At 38.2% G+C, this 15,223-nt stretch overlaps 1 protein-coding gene across 2 annotated transcripts in view; it reads left to right on the forward strand.

Annotated features, from left to right (window-relative positions):
- Positions 1-12,303, forward strand: part of ACYP2 (acylphosphatase 2) — a 189,304-nt gene extending 177,001 nt beyond the window's left edge. For both annotated transcript variants that reach the window (XM_045446055.1, XM_045446051.1), the window contains exon 4: positions 11,714-12,303. In XM_045446055.1, the coding sequence (XP_045302011.1) occupies positions 11,714-11,828 (115 nt within the window). In that variant the 3' untranslated portion in view covers positions 11,829-12,303. The remainder of the gene's footprint in view (positions 1-11,713) is intronic.
- The last annotated feature ends 2,920 nt before the right edge of the window (positions 12,304-15,223 follow it).

Here is a 15,223-nt window from a genome sequence, read left to right on the forward strand (position 1 = left end):
TACTGCCCTAATAGGTAAAATATGCTTTAGCCAGAGCAATTTACTCTGATCATACTGGCCCCTTGACTCAGTGAACACTGTTCATGATTCTTTCTTTATGTACTAAAGCAATTCTTTCAAAGGCTTAGTGCCTACAATAAGGAGCAATTTGAAATTATCCAATTAATGTGATAAAACCTGACTAACAATGAATTCTGGAGAAGTACATAGGGTGGTTTATCTCGGAACCCCAAAGAAAACTATTCTACTAAGGAACTTCAGTAAGGCATCCGATTCCAATGAAGAGATCACTAGTTTCCCTATGTACCAGTTTAAAAACATGATGATTAAAAAGCATCTTGTTCAAAATAGCAAGAAAAATAAAATATATCTAAGTATTAACTTATCAGTATTTAAGAACCTGAATTAAGTAAACTACAAAATTTTGAGGAGAAATGTAAAGAATTGAACAGAAATAGGGAAAATCTGTTACTCTTGATAAGATTAAATGTTAGAATGACCATTCTTTCCGAATTATTTTAAAATTTACAAGGGTATTCTGGGGCGCCTGGGTGGCGCAGTCGGTTAAGCGTCCGACTTCAGCCAGGTCACGATCTCGCGGTCCGGGAGTTCGAGCCCCGCGTCGGGCTCTGGGCTGATGGCTCAGAGCCTGGAGCCTGTTTCCGATTCTGTGTCTCCCTCTCTCTCTGCCCCTCCCCCGTTCATGCTCTGTCTCTCTCTGTCCCAAAAATAAATAAACGTTGAAAAAAAAAATTAAAAAAAAATAAATAAAAAAATAAAATAAAATTTACAAGGGTATTTTAAGATTTATAAGGGGATTTGAACTGGACAAAATTATGTTAAAATCTAATAGACTTCATGATAAACAAGGACAATTGGAATAATGAGGTTGGGGGGTAACAGAGACTGCTGGGCATTAAAATATATTCTAAAGCTATAAGAATTAAAGTAGTTTGGTATTCTAGGCCTATCTCAAGAAACAAGAAAAATCCCAAATACAAAATCTAACAGCACACCTAAAGGAACTAGAAGCAGAACAGCAAAGGAACCCCCAAATCCAGCAGAAGAGAAATAATAAAGATCAGAGGAGAAATAAACAATAGAGAATCCAAAAAAAACAAAACAAAACAAAAAAAAAACAACAACAAAAAAAAACCAAAACAGAACAAATCAATGAAACTAAGAGTTGGTTTTTCAAAAAAGTAAACAAAATTGATAAACCTCTAGCCAGACTTCTCAAAAACAAAAGGGAGATGACCCAAATAAAATCATGAATGAAAATGGAATTATTACAACCAATCCCTCAGAAATACAAGCAATTATCAGGGAATACTATGAAAAATTATATGCCAACAAACTGGACAACCTGGAAGAAATGGACAAATTCCTAAACACCTATACACTACCAAAACTCAAACGAGAAGAAATAAAAAATTTGAACAGACCCATAACTAGTGTAGAAATTGAATCAGTTATCAAAAATCTCCCAACAAATAAGAGTCCAGGGCCAGATGGCTTCTCTGGGGAATTCTACCAGACATTTAAAGCAGCGTTAATACCTATCCTTCTCAAGCTGTTCCAAAAAATAGAAAGGGAGGGAAAACTTCTGGACTCATCCTACAAAGCCAGCATTACTTTGATTCTCAAACCAGACAGAGACCCAACATAAAAGGAGAACTACAGGCCAATATCCTTGATGAACATGGATGCAAAAATTCTCAACAAGATACTAGCAAATCAAATTCAACAGCATATAAAAAGAATTATTCACCATGATCAAGTGGGATTCATTCCTGGGCTGCAGGAAATATTCGCAAATCAATTAATGTGATACATCACATTACTAAAAGAAAAGAACCATATGATCCTGTTAGTATATGCAGAAAAAGCATTTGACAAAATCCAGCATCCTTTTTTTTAATAAAAACCCTAAAGAAAGAAGGAAATACTTAAACATCATGAAATCCATTTATGAAAAGCCCACAGCTAATATCATCCTCAATGGGGAAAAACTGAGAGCTTTCCCCCTGAGATCAGGAACTCGACAGGGATGTCCACTCTCATTGCTGTTGTTTAACATAGTGTTGGAAGTGCTAGCATCAGCAATCAGACAACAAAAGGAAATAAAAGGCATCAAAACTGGCCAAGAAGAAGTCAAACTTTCACTTTTCACAGATGACATGATACTGTACACAGAAAACCCAACAGACTCCACCCAAAGTCTGCTAGAACTCATACATGAAGTCAGCAAAGTCACAGGGTACAAAAATCAATGTACAGAAGTCGGTTGCATTTTTATACACCAATAATGAAGCAACAGAGAAAGAAACGGATTCCATTTACAATTGCACCAAGAACCATAAAATATCTAGGAATAAACCTAACCAAAGATGTAAAAGATCTGTATGCTGAAAAGTATAGAAAGCTTATGAAGGAAACTGAAGAAGACACAAAGAAACAGAAAAACATTCCATGCTCGTGGATTGGAAGAATAAATATTGTTAAAATGTCAATACTACCCAAAGCAATCTACGCATTCAATGCAATCCCAATCAAAATTGCATCGGCATTCTCAAAGCTAGAACAAACAATCCTAAAATTTGTGTAGAACCACACATGACGCCAAATAGTCAAAGTAACACTGAAGTAGAAAACCAAAGTGGGAGGCATCACAATCCCAGACTTTAGCTTCTACTGCAAAGCTGTAATCATCAAGACAGTATGGTATGAGCACAAAAACAGATACATAGACCAATGGTATAGAATGGAGACTCCAGAATTGGACCCATAAACGTATGGCCAGCTAATCTTTGACAAAACAGGAAAGAGTATCCAATGGAAAAAAGATGGTCTCTTTAAAAAATGGTGCTGGGAGAATTGGACAGCAACATGCAGAAGAATGAAACTAGACCACTTTCTTACACCATACACAAAAATAAACTCAAAATGGATGAAAGACCTGAATGTGAGACAGGAAACCATCAAAACCCTACAGAAGAAAGCAGGCAACAACCTTTTTGACCTCAGCTGCAGCAATTTCTTACTCGACACATCTCCAAAGACAAGAGAATGAAAAGCAAAAATAAACTATTGGGACCTCATCAATAGGTCTTGTTGATCAAGAAAACAATCAGTAAAACTAAAAGGCAACTGACAGAATGGGAAAAGATATTTGCAAATCACATATTGGATAAATGGTATCCAAAATCTATAAAGAACTCACCAAACTCCACACCTGAAAAAAAAAATCCAGTAAAGAAATGGGCAGAAGACATGAATAGACAGTTTTCCAAAGAAGACATCCAGATGGCCAACAGACACAAAAACAATGCTCAACGTCACTCATCATCAGGCAAATACAAATCAAAGCCACACTGAAATACCACCTCATGCCTGTCAGAGTGGCTAAAATGAACAAATCAGGAAACTAGATGCTGGTGAGGATGTGGAGAAATGGGAACCCTCTTGCACTGTTGGTGGGAATGCAAACTGGTGCAACCCCTCTGGAAAACAGTGTGGAGGTTCCACAAAAAAATAAAAATAGAGGTACTCTGTGACCCAGCAATAGCACAACTAAGAATTTATCTAAAGGATACAGGAGTGTTGATGCATAGGGGTATATGTACCCCAATGTTTATAGCAGGACTTTCAACAATAGCTAAATTATGGAAAGAGCCTAAATATCCATCAACTGATGAATGGATAAAGAAGATGTGGTTTATATATACAATGGAATACTACTTGGCAATGAGAAAGAATAAAATCATGCCATTTGCAGCAACATGGATGGAACTGGAGGGTATTATGCTCAGTGAAATAAGTCAGAGAAAGATATCATATGTTTTCATTCATATGTGGATCTTGACAAACTGAACAGAAGACCATGGGGGAAGGTAATGGGGAAAAATGTTACAGAGAGGGAGGGGGGCAGACCATAAGAGACTCTTAAACACAGAGAACAAACAGGGTTGATGGGGGGTGGGGGGAGAGAGGAAAGTGAGTGATGAGCATTGGGGAGGGCACTTGTTGGGATGAATACTGGGTTTGTATGGAAGCCAATTTAACAATAAATTTTATTAAAAATAAAATAGTTTGGTAATGGTTTAGGGATTAACCAAAGCTATCAGTGAAGTCAAATAGAGTGTCTAGAAAAAGATTCAGGCATATACGTAGATTCAGTCTCTGATAACAGTTGTGCTGGGGAAAATATCTAACCATTCAAAATTAAGATCTCTTTTTCATATAATGCAATCATATAATTCCAGATGGATTGAAGATTTAAACATAAAGGAAAAAGCCATACTTCCAATTAAAGATGTTACATTTTGAACATATGCATTTACTTCTCCCATCTAAGCCCCACTTAAGTATGAGTAAAATTGATTTTTTAAAAAAGGTTTAAACACCCAGAAGAACAAAGAATGAGAGAGAAAGCTTCAAAACTTTGGAAAACAAGGCAAAAAACTTGGGAAATTAGAAAGAAAATGAGCTAATGGTCACACTGATCTGAATGGTAAGTGTCCAGTGGGAGAAGCAGAGAAATAGCCCTTTTAACACAGTGGAAACTCCCCAAGGCAGTGGGCAGAAGTGGGCAGAAATGTGGGGTCAAAAATACAAGGATTTAAAATTTGTTTAATAAGCTATTATCTACCATCCCTTACAGGGGAGTGGCTGCACCACCCACCCAGGTGGAAGCCAGAATTTCAAGCTCTGGAGAGGGTCTTAGAGGCACAGCTGAATAAAGATCAAGTGCTGATAACAGATATTCAGTGAAAATTACACACTAAATACTGAGGTCTTACCCTTCTTCCCAGAACACACATAGCCAAATTTATAGACTCTAGGCGGATATTGGACATACCTTCTGTGGAGGATCTGCCCAGTTTAAGAGAAGAGATACAAAGGTACCAAAATCAGAAGCTCCCCCATGAGATGGCTCATTCACCGTACTCCAGTAAACCTAAGACCACAGCTCCGCAGCTGGCTAAGGAGAAGTCCACTCCAGGTTGGGGGATGTCCTACCTTCCATTGCTCACTCCAGGAAACATCGGATTGAATTGTTACTCTGCCCCTAAGATGGGATGTCCCTATGGAGAAGCCTTTGGCCCAAGCACTGATCCCTGGCCCTATTGTTTCCACTGTGCTTAGAGGACAAACGTCTAAGGAAGTAGAGCTCAGCGCAGTGCAGACAGGCACATGTTCCATTCCTGGCCATCTATTCATCCTCAAGGGCTCCCCTTGCTCTTCAGCAATTAACTCTCATAACAATTATTAATTTTTTTAATTTTTTTTTTTTGAGAGAGCAAGCAGGGGATGGGTAGAGAGAGAAGGAGAGAAAGAGAATCCCAGTCTCCAGACTGTCAGCACAGAGCCTGATGTGGGACTTGAACTCACGAACTGTGAGATCATGACCTGAGCCAAAATTCAGAATCAGACCTTAACCCACTGAGCCACTCAGGTGCCCCTCCCATAACAATTATTAACACCATTTTCACTTAAATTCCTCAACCTACTTCACCTCCAGTAATTCTCAGTAAATTACTTTACCTCAGGCTATCTTATGTAAATGCCTCTTCATATCAAATTGTGTGTGTGTGTGTGTTTTGACCCACTGTCTTCTGTACAGATAAGATTTGTCCTGTCTTGTAAATGTAACGAGTCTGCTTACGAACCTGCCCTGAGCCCTTGTCCCACTAATTACTACTTCTATCTTGCATCTTCTATTCATTCTGGTTGCCCACTTGTGAGAATATGTGGGCTTATTCTCCAGGTGCCAGGAGTGCTAGTGGAAGGTGGCACTCAACTGTCAGCCCTCTTCAGAAGTTGCCCCAGCAGAAGGAAGTCATAACACAAACAGTCACCCCTTCTCTGGGCAGCTCTTCTGTAATGACTGGCTAATGGGGGGAGGGGTGGGATATAAAGACCCAGCCTTCTCACTGTACCTTGGGACAGCCCTGAAGGGTCTTCCCTAATTCAGAGCTCCTGTGTGTTGGCCGAGGTCTTCAATGAGACTACATCTCACCCAACTTCCCCCTCAGGCCAATGCTGTCTACTTTCTTTGCCTCCCACGGTTCTTGAACCCAAGAGCAATCCCTACAAACTAATCTCCATCTCAGAGTCGCATCCCAGGGCCCCCTCTCTATGACAGCACGTCTGTAAGTCATGGACATTTAAAATTTTGATAGGTAGTACCAAGTTGCCCTTTTATTTATTTATTTATTTTTTTAAATTTTCTTTTTTTTCAACGTTTATTTATTTTTGGGACAGAGAGAGACAGAGCATGAACGGGGGAGGGGCAGAGAGAGAGGGAGACACAGAATCGGAAACAGGCTCCAGGCTCTGAGCCATCAGGCCAGAGCCTGACGCGGGGCTCGAACTCACAGACTGCGAGATCGTGACCTGGCTGAAGTCGGACGCTCAACCGACTGCGCCACCCAGGCGCCCCCCAAGTTGCCCTTTTAAAAAGCTGTACAGAGTTGCATTCCCATCAATCTAGAAAAGTGCCTCTAAACTATCACTACTAGATATAATCAATTTTTCAAATCTTTGCCATTTCATAAGTAACAGATGGTATCTTGTTCTTGTTTGATTTATAATTTTAAAATTATGAGTAAGAGAATATTTCACATATTTATTGGCCATTTATATTTCTTATGTTTATGTTCTTTGTCCATTTTTCCATGGAATGGCTATCTTTTATGTATTGGTTTTTAAGTGCTCTTTGTAGAGTAAGAAAATTGCAGGTAAGTTTTCCGGTTTGTTCTTTGTTATGGCTTTGTTTAAGACATTTTTTTTGACCATTCTCTAAAGTTTTACATTTTTAATTGGTTAACATTATCCATTTTTTCCCCTATGCTTCTTAGTTTCCTGTCAAGCTTAAGCTGGCATTCCCTATCCTAAGATTTGAAATTTTCAATACTATTTTCTTTATAATTTAGCTCCAGTGCCATTGGCATCACAAGGATGTCCCTGAGTACCTTGACCAGAAATTAACCCCAACCATTTCCTCTGCCTTTACATTAAAATCACATTGCACATCACATTCTGAATTACTTTATAGTAATTTTTATTATTCTCCAAACTCTTCTGTTAGATTGTGAGTTACTGAGGGAAGAAATTTCATTTTATTCCTTTATTTTTAACCAAACTCCATACTTTATTGATCTTTCACTAGTTTTTCCACTAATGTCCTTTTCTTGGTCCAGAATCCCATCCAGGATACTGCATTAGTCACCATGTCTCCTTTGGCTTCTCTTGGCAGCCAGTTTCACAGATTTTTGTGTTTTCCAAGTTTTTATTTAAATTCCATTGGTCAACATACAGTGTAATATTAGTTTCAGGTGTACAGTTTGGTGATTCAACACTTAAAACCAATACCTGGTACTCATCACAACAAGTGCCCTTCTTAATCCCCATCCCCTATTTCAACCATCCCCCCACCTCCCATCTAGCAACCATCAGTTTGTTCTCTATAGTTTCTTGGTTTGCCTCTTTTTTCCTCCTTTGCTTGTTTCTTAAATTCTATATATGAGTGAAACCATATGGTATTTCTTTCTCTGACTTATTTTGAGCATAATACTCTCTAGCTCCATCCACATTGTTGCAAATGGCATGATTTTGTTCTTGTTTTGTGGCTAATATTCCATTGTACATATACCACATCCTCTTTATCCATTCATCAATCAACGGACACTTGGGCTGTTTCCATAATTTGGCCATTGTGGATAGTGCTGCTATGAACATTGGGGAGCATTTATCCTGCAATTTAGTATTTTTGTATCCTTTGGATAAATACCTAGTAGTGCAACTGTTGGATCCTAGGGTAGTTCTATTTTTAACTTTTTGAGGAACCTCCATACTGTTTCCCAGAGTGGCTGCACTGGTTTGCATTCCTACCAACAGTCTAAGAGGGGTTCCCCTTTCTCCACATCTCACCAGCACCTGTTGTTTCTTGTGTTACTCATTTTGGCCATTCTGACAGGTGTGAGGTGGTATTGCATTGTAGTTTTGATTTGAATTTCCTGGATGATGAGTGACATTGAGCATCTTTTCAAGGGTCCACTGGCCATCTGTATATCTTCTTAGGAAAAATGTCTATTCATTTTTTGGGTGTTGAGTTTTATAAGTTCTTTATATATTTTGGATAGTAAAGAAACTTCATTTTAGATATCTGTAATGCATTCCATTATCAAGGATATCACCTTGCTTACAATGCTACTTAAATATTTACTGAAATGAATTAACTGATACCGTTTGATTATGTGGTTTTTAAACCTTCTTGAAACAAAAAGGTGAGATTAAAACACTTGAGCTAGGAGACCTCGCAGTTCTGCCATCTCCCAGATCTGAGCCACACCTATAAAGGGCTGACTGCAGGAGCAGCACATGAGGGAAGTCTCAGGGCTGGCCAAGTGATAGGTGACCAGAACACTCTTCGGTAAGTAGGCAGGTCAGGCAAGATTGCTCCTAGCAGTAGGGGTGGCAAGCTTGGAGCCATGACACAAAGTGGCCCTCCTGCATCTGATACAAAGCCATAGCTGAATCACCTAACAGCATGACCATTCTGCCCCTAGCAGTGGCATAGATTTATCCTTGGCCCTACTTGTGGCTGGTGAACTTCTTAATGGTGTTGAAGACCAGCTACAAGTAGGTGGTCAGGCTCTCAACTAGCTAAATACATTGAGTTTTCATCCTAGGTGGATTAGTCATTGCAACTCATAAGCCCACTAGTACTTGTCCTGGATTCACTGGTTCTAATTGTTCTCCACTCATTCTCTATTGAGCCCATTGAAATACAGCTTTAACTCTACCAAAACTATACTTATCAAGGTCATCAGTGACCAGCGTGTTGCCAAATGCAATGGTCAATTCTCAGTCCTCACCTTACTTGACCTGCCAGCAGCAGGGACCCAGTTGATCCATTCGTGGAGGGTTTCATTTGCCTCCTAGGACAGGATGCCCTTCCAGTTTTGCTCCTACCCCCTAGATGCTTTCTTCTTTGCTGGTTTTTCCTCTGCTTCCTGAGCTCTTAACTTTGGGGTGTCCTAAGACACAGTCCCTGTACCTCTTTCCTTTTCTATATGCTTTTTCTCGGTGATGCCATCCAATCTTACGGCTTTCAGTACTGACTACCTGCAGACAAATTCCAACTTTATCTCCTCCAGCCAGACTCAAAGATCCAGCTGCCTGCTCAACATCTCATGTAGATGTCTAATAGATATCTCAAAGTCAACTTTCCAAAATTGAACTTTTTTTTTTTTTAGGAAATATTTTATTTTTCAAGTTTTTATTAAATCCTAGTTAGTTAACATACAGTGTAATATTGGTTTCAGAGGTATAATTTAGTGATTCATCACTTACATATAACCCTCAGTGATCAACACAAGTACCCTCCTTAATACCCATCATCCATTTAGCCCATCCCCCACCCACCTCCCTCCATCAACCCTGTTTGTTCTCTATAGTTGAGTATTATGGTTTGCTTCCCTCTCTTCCTCCACCCTTCTCCTACATTCTGTTTTGTTTCTTAAATTCCACATGAATGAAATCATATGGTATCTGTCTTTCCCTGACTGACTTATTTCACTTAGCATTATACTCTCTAGCTCAATCCATGTCATTGCCAATGGCAAGATTTTGTTCTTTTTAATGGCTGAGTAATGTGCTTATGTACCACATCTTTATCCATTCATCAGTCGATGGACATGTGGGCTCTTTCCATAATTTAGCTACTCAAAACTGAACTTCTAATCTTTCCCCAATCTGCTCTTCACACGGTTTCTCCATTTCAGTGAATCACAACCATTACCAAATAGTTTCTCACCAGTAACTCTGGGGTCATCCTTCAGTCCTCTCTCCCTCACATCATGTCCAATCTGTCAGCAAATCACAGCCAGAATCTGACCATTTGTCATCACCACCACTGCTACTACCCTGGGCAAATTACTTAACTCTTCTCTCTTTCCTCATCAATACCTTGGGAGTAATGATGGACTATAACTTACAGGGTTAGAGTCTATATAAAGAACTTAGCACAGTGCTGAGCAAATAGTGCTTAATATACTTTCGCTTTTATTATTTCTGGCCTTTGTTTTCTAAAAGATTTCAAGGAGATAGTAGTAAAATTGAAGCCATTGGCTCCTTTTCTAAATAACTGAATTTTGTTCTTCAACATGTGCAATTTCAACTTTGAAGATTTTAAATGAATTGAAGAAAATAAGATGTGTTACTGGGCTTAGCTTCTGAGAAAGGAGAAACGTGAAAATTCACCTTACCTAGTAAAACTGTCACAAGAATCAAAGAAAGGGTTAAATAATTCAATGGCAATTTGAATCATTGGCATTCTTCTCTAGACTGATTAAGAGTAATTTCCAGCTTATCGGACCACTTTAGCATAGAAAATATTTTTTAATTCAAGGTTACAGGAGAGTGTTACATATGATAGTACACAGCTGTATGTGGTACTAGCCTCACAACTTGAAAGAACTTTGGGGATATGGGCAAACTTGTGGACTGTTTCTACAGCAACAGCTGGGTAACAGCCAGTGCTTATATTAAACTGCTTCAGGTTGTTTACCTGTAGTCCTATGTAATCTGTCATCCCAACTAATTATTAATAGGTAGAAAGATTCTGGAAAATCTTTAACAGTAATATCTCGGGGGTCAACAATATTAAACTAAGCCTGAATTATATAAGGAAGCATCGCAGATAAGTACCCAAATGCATAAACACCTGTATATTGCTAATAAAGAAAAACCATTGCACTATAAAAGCCGAAAAATAGTTTCAGAGCATTTAACTTGTCTCTTTAACGTGGCCATTTTGATAATATATGTATTAAGAAATAGTTTTGAATAGATCAGAAAATGTTCAGCTAATTTTATTTTAATTTTTTAAGATTTTATTTTTTTAAGGGGTGCCTGGGTGGCTCAGTCAGTTTAAGCATCTGACTTTGGTTCAGATCATGATCTCACAGTTTTGGGTTAGAGCCCCGCATTCATCTCTGTGCTTGACAGCTCAGAACTCGGAGCCTGCTTTCAGATTCTGTCTCCCTCTCTCTCTGTCCTTTCCTTGCTCACGTTCTCTCTTTCAAAAATAATTAAAAGAAAAATTTTTTAAAAATTTTTAAAAAGATCTTATTTTTTAATGTAATCTCTATACCCAAAGTAGGGTTTGCACTTACAACCCTGAGATCAAGAGTTGCATACTGTATTGACTGAGCCAACCAGGCACTCCTCATCTAAAATGTTTATGGGAAATCACATTCTTTACACTTTTTTCATTTTTTCTCTTTCAGCACATGGCAGATATGTACATATACATATGTACACACACCTACCATGTGCTGAGTAATGAGCAAAAACAATGGTGAATTGTTTTTATTATTTACTTCTTTGTAAAAATATTATCCTTTTACATATAAGAGCTAGATTTTAATGGCTTTGAATGCTTTAAAACAGGGAAAATATGAAATCATCAGGAGTTTACTGGGCTTAATTTGCTATAAGCTTTTCTTTGTTCCTATTTAATTGTGTGTTAAACTTTCTGGTACTCTGATACATGATGTATACAATATAAAAAATTATATTTCACATTAGATGCAAAAGTTACTTAGTAAAAGTAAACTCCCATTGTAACCTGTGGTGGGATCATTTTGGCTAGTCCATAGATGCTTTGAGTGCTAATTTTTATTCATTTGTTTATTTTTTGTAGGATGTCCTGGCTGAGCAAGGTTGGAAGTCCTAGTTCTCGCATTGACCGCACAAACTTTTCTAATGAAAAAACCATCTCTCAACTTGACTACTCAAATTTTAGTATTCGATACTAACAGAAGAGAAATAAAAATTTTAATGCTTATATTACACAACAAACACCATATATTCTCAAGTCTGTGTACTAGAATAATAGTAGCAGAGTAGGGTAAAAAAAAGAACTTTCTCTTCTGAAAGCTACAACAGAATATATGTTACTAAAAAGGTCTGACACTAAAATAGTTTTACTCGACTATGTTTTTAAGACGCAAAAACATAGTATTGTAAAGGTCATTACAAAATATTTAATATGAATATTTAAACTTGTCTCGTGGAATCTTTAATGAATATTATAGCAAGTGTTATTTGGCTAGGTATAAAATAAAGCTCAACCATTTAAAAATTAAGCATTGTTGTCTGAATTCTAAAAACCTCCTGAATAATAATTAAATTTGAGTTATTTGTTTAACAAGAACCAGTAGTTAGCTATAAATGTATATGATGATCAGTATAACCACAAAATAATATCAATAAAGAATTTTTAAAATTCTGGTTGAGACATTCAATATTTTGGTTGGAGTAACCTAATGCCATCTATGACCTTTATTGTTCTGTGTAGTGAGCAGGTGAGTGATGGTAACTGTTAAGAACCCACAATTTTACTACTACAAACAGCAAGATTTATGTCAACAACTATGTACAATGGTTTGTCCTATTAACCAGAAAAGGAACCGACAGTCCAATTAAATCATACTATCCCTTGAACTTGAGTTATCATTTAGGGATTTTCACATGTAAATGGTAATTAAGCAACAGGATATTTTAAGGAGAAGGTTCATTTCTATGCCATAGAATTATTGAAAAAAGATCTTTAACTCAAAATACTAGGGGACTTCAAATGTTGTAGGCATATACATGTGTATGTCCTTCAGTGATCTCCTAATTTTTGTACCAATGGAATCCTTCATTAAAACAAAATTTTACATGGAATTTAATACCTAAAGTAAGTAAAAAAGCCCACTAGTATGACTGAAATGGGCATGGAGGTCCTTGGAGCCCTGCATGCTTGGTCTCACTTTGCCTCCTGCATCTTGTCTGCCTTGGACAATTTCACATCCCCTAGGAATCCACATTAGAAACTACCATTCTGTCTGTAGAACCAATCTCCACTGTTACTCTCGATGGCATGGACAAAGACTTCAGGCCTCTTTCTTTTACCTTCTCCAAGAGTAGAATTGAGAAAAGAAAATGAGGCAAGACTGACATCATTCCTTTGAAAGGTTAACTCTGTGGATAATAATAATATTGATATCTACCATACACAAGACAACACAAAATCAGGGAATGACCAAGATATTTTTTAAAACTTTCCAAACACAAAGGAATAAAACAACCTTCCTATTATTCTAATGTCATCATGTTAAGCATTATACATGTCAAATATTATACAGGAGAATCTATTGTGATAGTCATTTGAATTTTTCTCTTATTTCCCTACTCCTGGTTGAAAGAAGGGAGAAAAGCCTTTGTATTCCCTAAGCTCAGGGAAGCTTTTGGTGCTAGTGTCCTAGAGACAACTTCTCTTCCAAGATTGAATTTTAAAGAGGGCATATGATGCTATGAGTGGAGGACAAAGATTAACACTAGGCTTTTAGCAGGTAAAAGAGAAGCAAACTGGCAAGAGCCAAGAGGAAGAGATTATCCAAGACTTGGAGAAGGTACCAAAGGCCTTGGGTTTCCTAAGAGATGGAGACCCGTGCTTTTCTCCCCAGCAGCGCCTGTGCAGGATGGCTACACCTGAGAAGGGGGCAGCTTGAACACTCAGAGAAGAGGGGTCCCAGGCCCAGGGACTCCTGGTACCAGCAAGATTCCTGTCCCCAAAAATGCCACAAAGCATCCTGCTACAGGGGACCATGGTGGCTCAGACAATAGTCCTGGCAACTGGAATGGACGAGAAGCCAGAGAAGTCTTTCCTGAATGTTCTCTCTGCATGAAACCCTTTCTGTGGTCCTTCTGGAAGAGAGCAGACAATCCCAGGGATGACTGAGAATTAACTTCCCACCAGTCAGACAGGATGGGGCTTGAAAGAGATTTGCTTTGATTTACAGAAAATAAAATAGACATTTCTTGCACACTCAAGTTTGAAACAAAATCGGTACCTCTTTACACATAGAAAGGCTAAGTGATTTTAGAAAAATACCATCTCAGAAGTGACACCAATATGTCACTTTTTATTACCTTGCTATACTCTGGTAGTTCCCTTCCCAACTGTCTTTATAAGAAAATCATACCTTACTGGCACAATCTTCTAACTGCACAAAGTGAATCACATTAGTCAAGGTTACTTAATGATTAACACATAATGAAATTCCATCACAGGATGAAAAATGTTGTAAATAATGATTAAAAGTAGTGTTTGTGAATGGGTAGAAAGCAAGAGGGAAGTTGTAAAAATGTATTATGGATACCAGAGAACACATCTTACCAGTAAACTTGATTATGTCAAATTTCACAGTGAATGCACACAGGGAATTTTAAATTTATGTATTTTAGATAATAAACCTTGACAAGTTTAGTCAGAATTAGACATTTTAAAAATCAAGAAAAAAAATTAAGCAGAAGATGGGTATCTACTTCAGTGACTATCAACCAGTAAGTGTTACAACACTTCACATGCCCACACCCTCTTCAGGAAACACGCATCAGAATCGGGGGTATGATCTGTAAAAACATATTAAATACTATTTTCTAAATTCATATAAAAATTCCTTTTATTTTTTTTAAGTGTATTTATTTTGAGACAGAGAGAGCACAAGTAGGGAAGGGGCAGAGAGACAGGTAGAGAGAGAGAGAGAGAGAGAGTGAGAGAGAGAGAGAGAGAGAGAGAGAACCAAGCAGGCTCCATGCTGTCAGTACAGAGCCCAATGCGGGCTCAAACTCATGAACCATGAGATCATGACCTGAGCCGAAATCAAGAGTTATGCTTAACTGACTGAGCCACCCCGTGCCCCGAAAATGCCTATCTTTTAAAAAGCTAGCTCATGAAGTAAAACTCAGGGCAGTCTTCTTGACTGGAGGGAATATGCAAAAGATAGACCCTTCACCACGTAGGGTGCATAGAAGCAACTACGCTGTGAGGGATATATGAGACTTTTCCTTAGGAAGAGTATGTGCTTCTAAGCTTGAGAAGAAGCTATTGAAGTTTCATCTGACACAGGGAATCTCTAAGTTCAAGGGAATATCCTGCCTGAGGGATCCTTGTGCTTCAGAGGTAGCTACTTATGTTAACAAAGAACAGAGAAGCACTGAAGGAACAGAGCTAACAGGTGGCTTGTGTGTGTGTCTGGGGGGGGGGGTGGTGTCAGGAGATACAGCAACACCCACTAGTTTGTGCTGGAAACTGGTCACTATTTTTATGACTAGATATTTTTAACTTTGTCTATTGAAGGAATTTTTCAGAAGTACCTATCTC

Source organism: Leopardus geoffroyi, chromosome A3, assembly GCF_018350155.1.
Source record: "Leopardus geoffroyi isolate Oge1 chromosome A3, O.geoffroyi_Oge1_pat1.0, whole genome shotgun sequence".
In the NCBI taxonomy this organism is placed as follows: Eukaryota; Metazoa; Chordata; class Mammalia; order Carnivora; family Felidae; genus Leopardus; species Leopardus geoffroyi.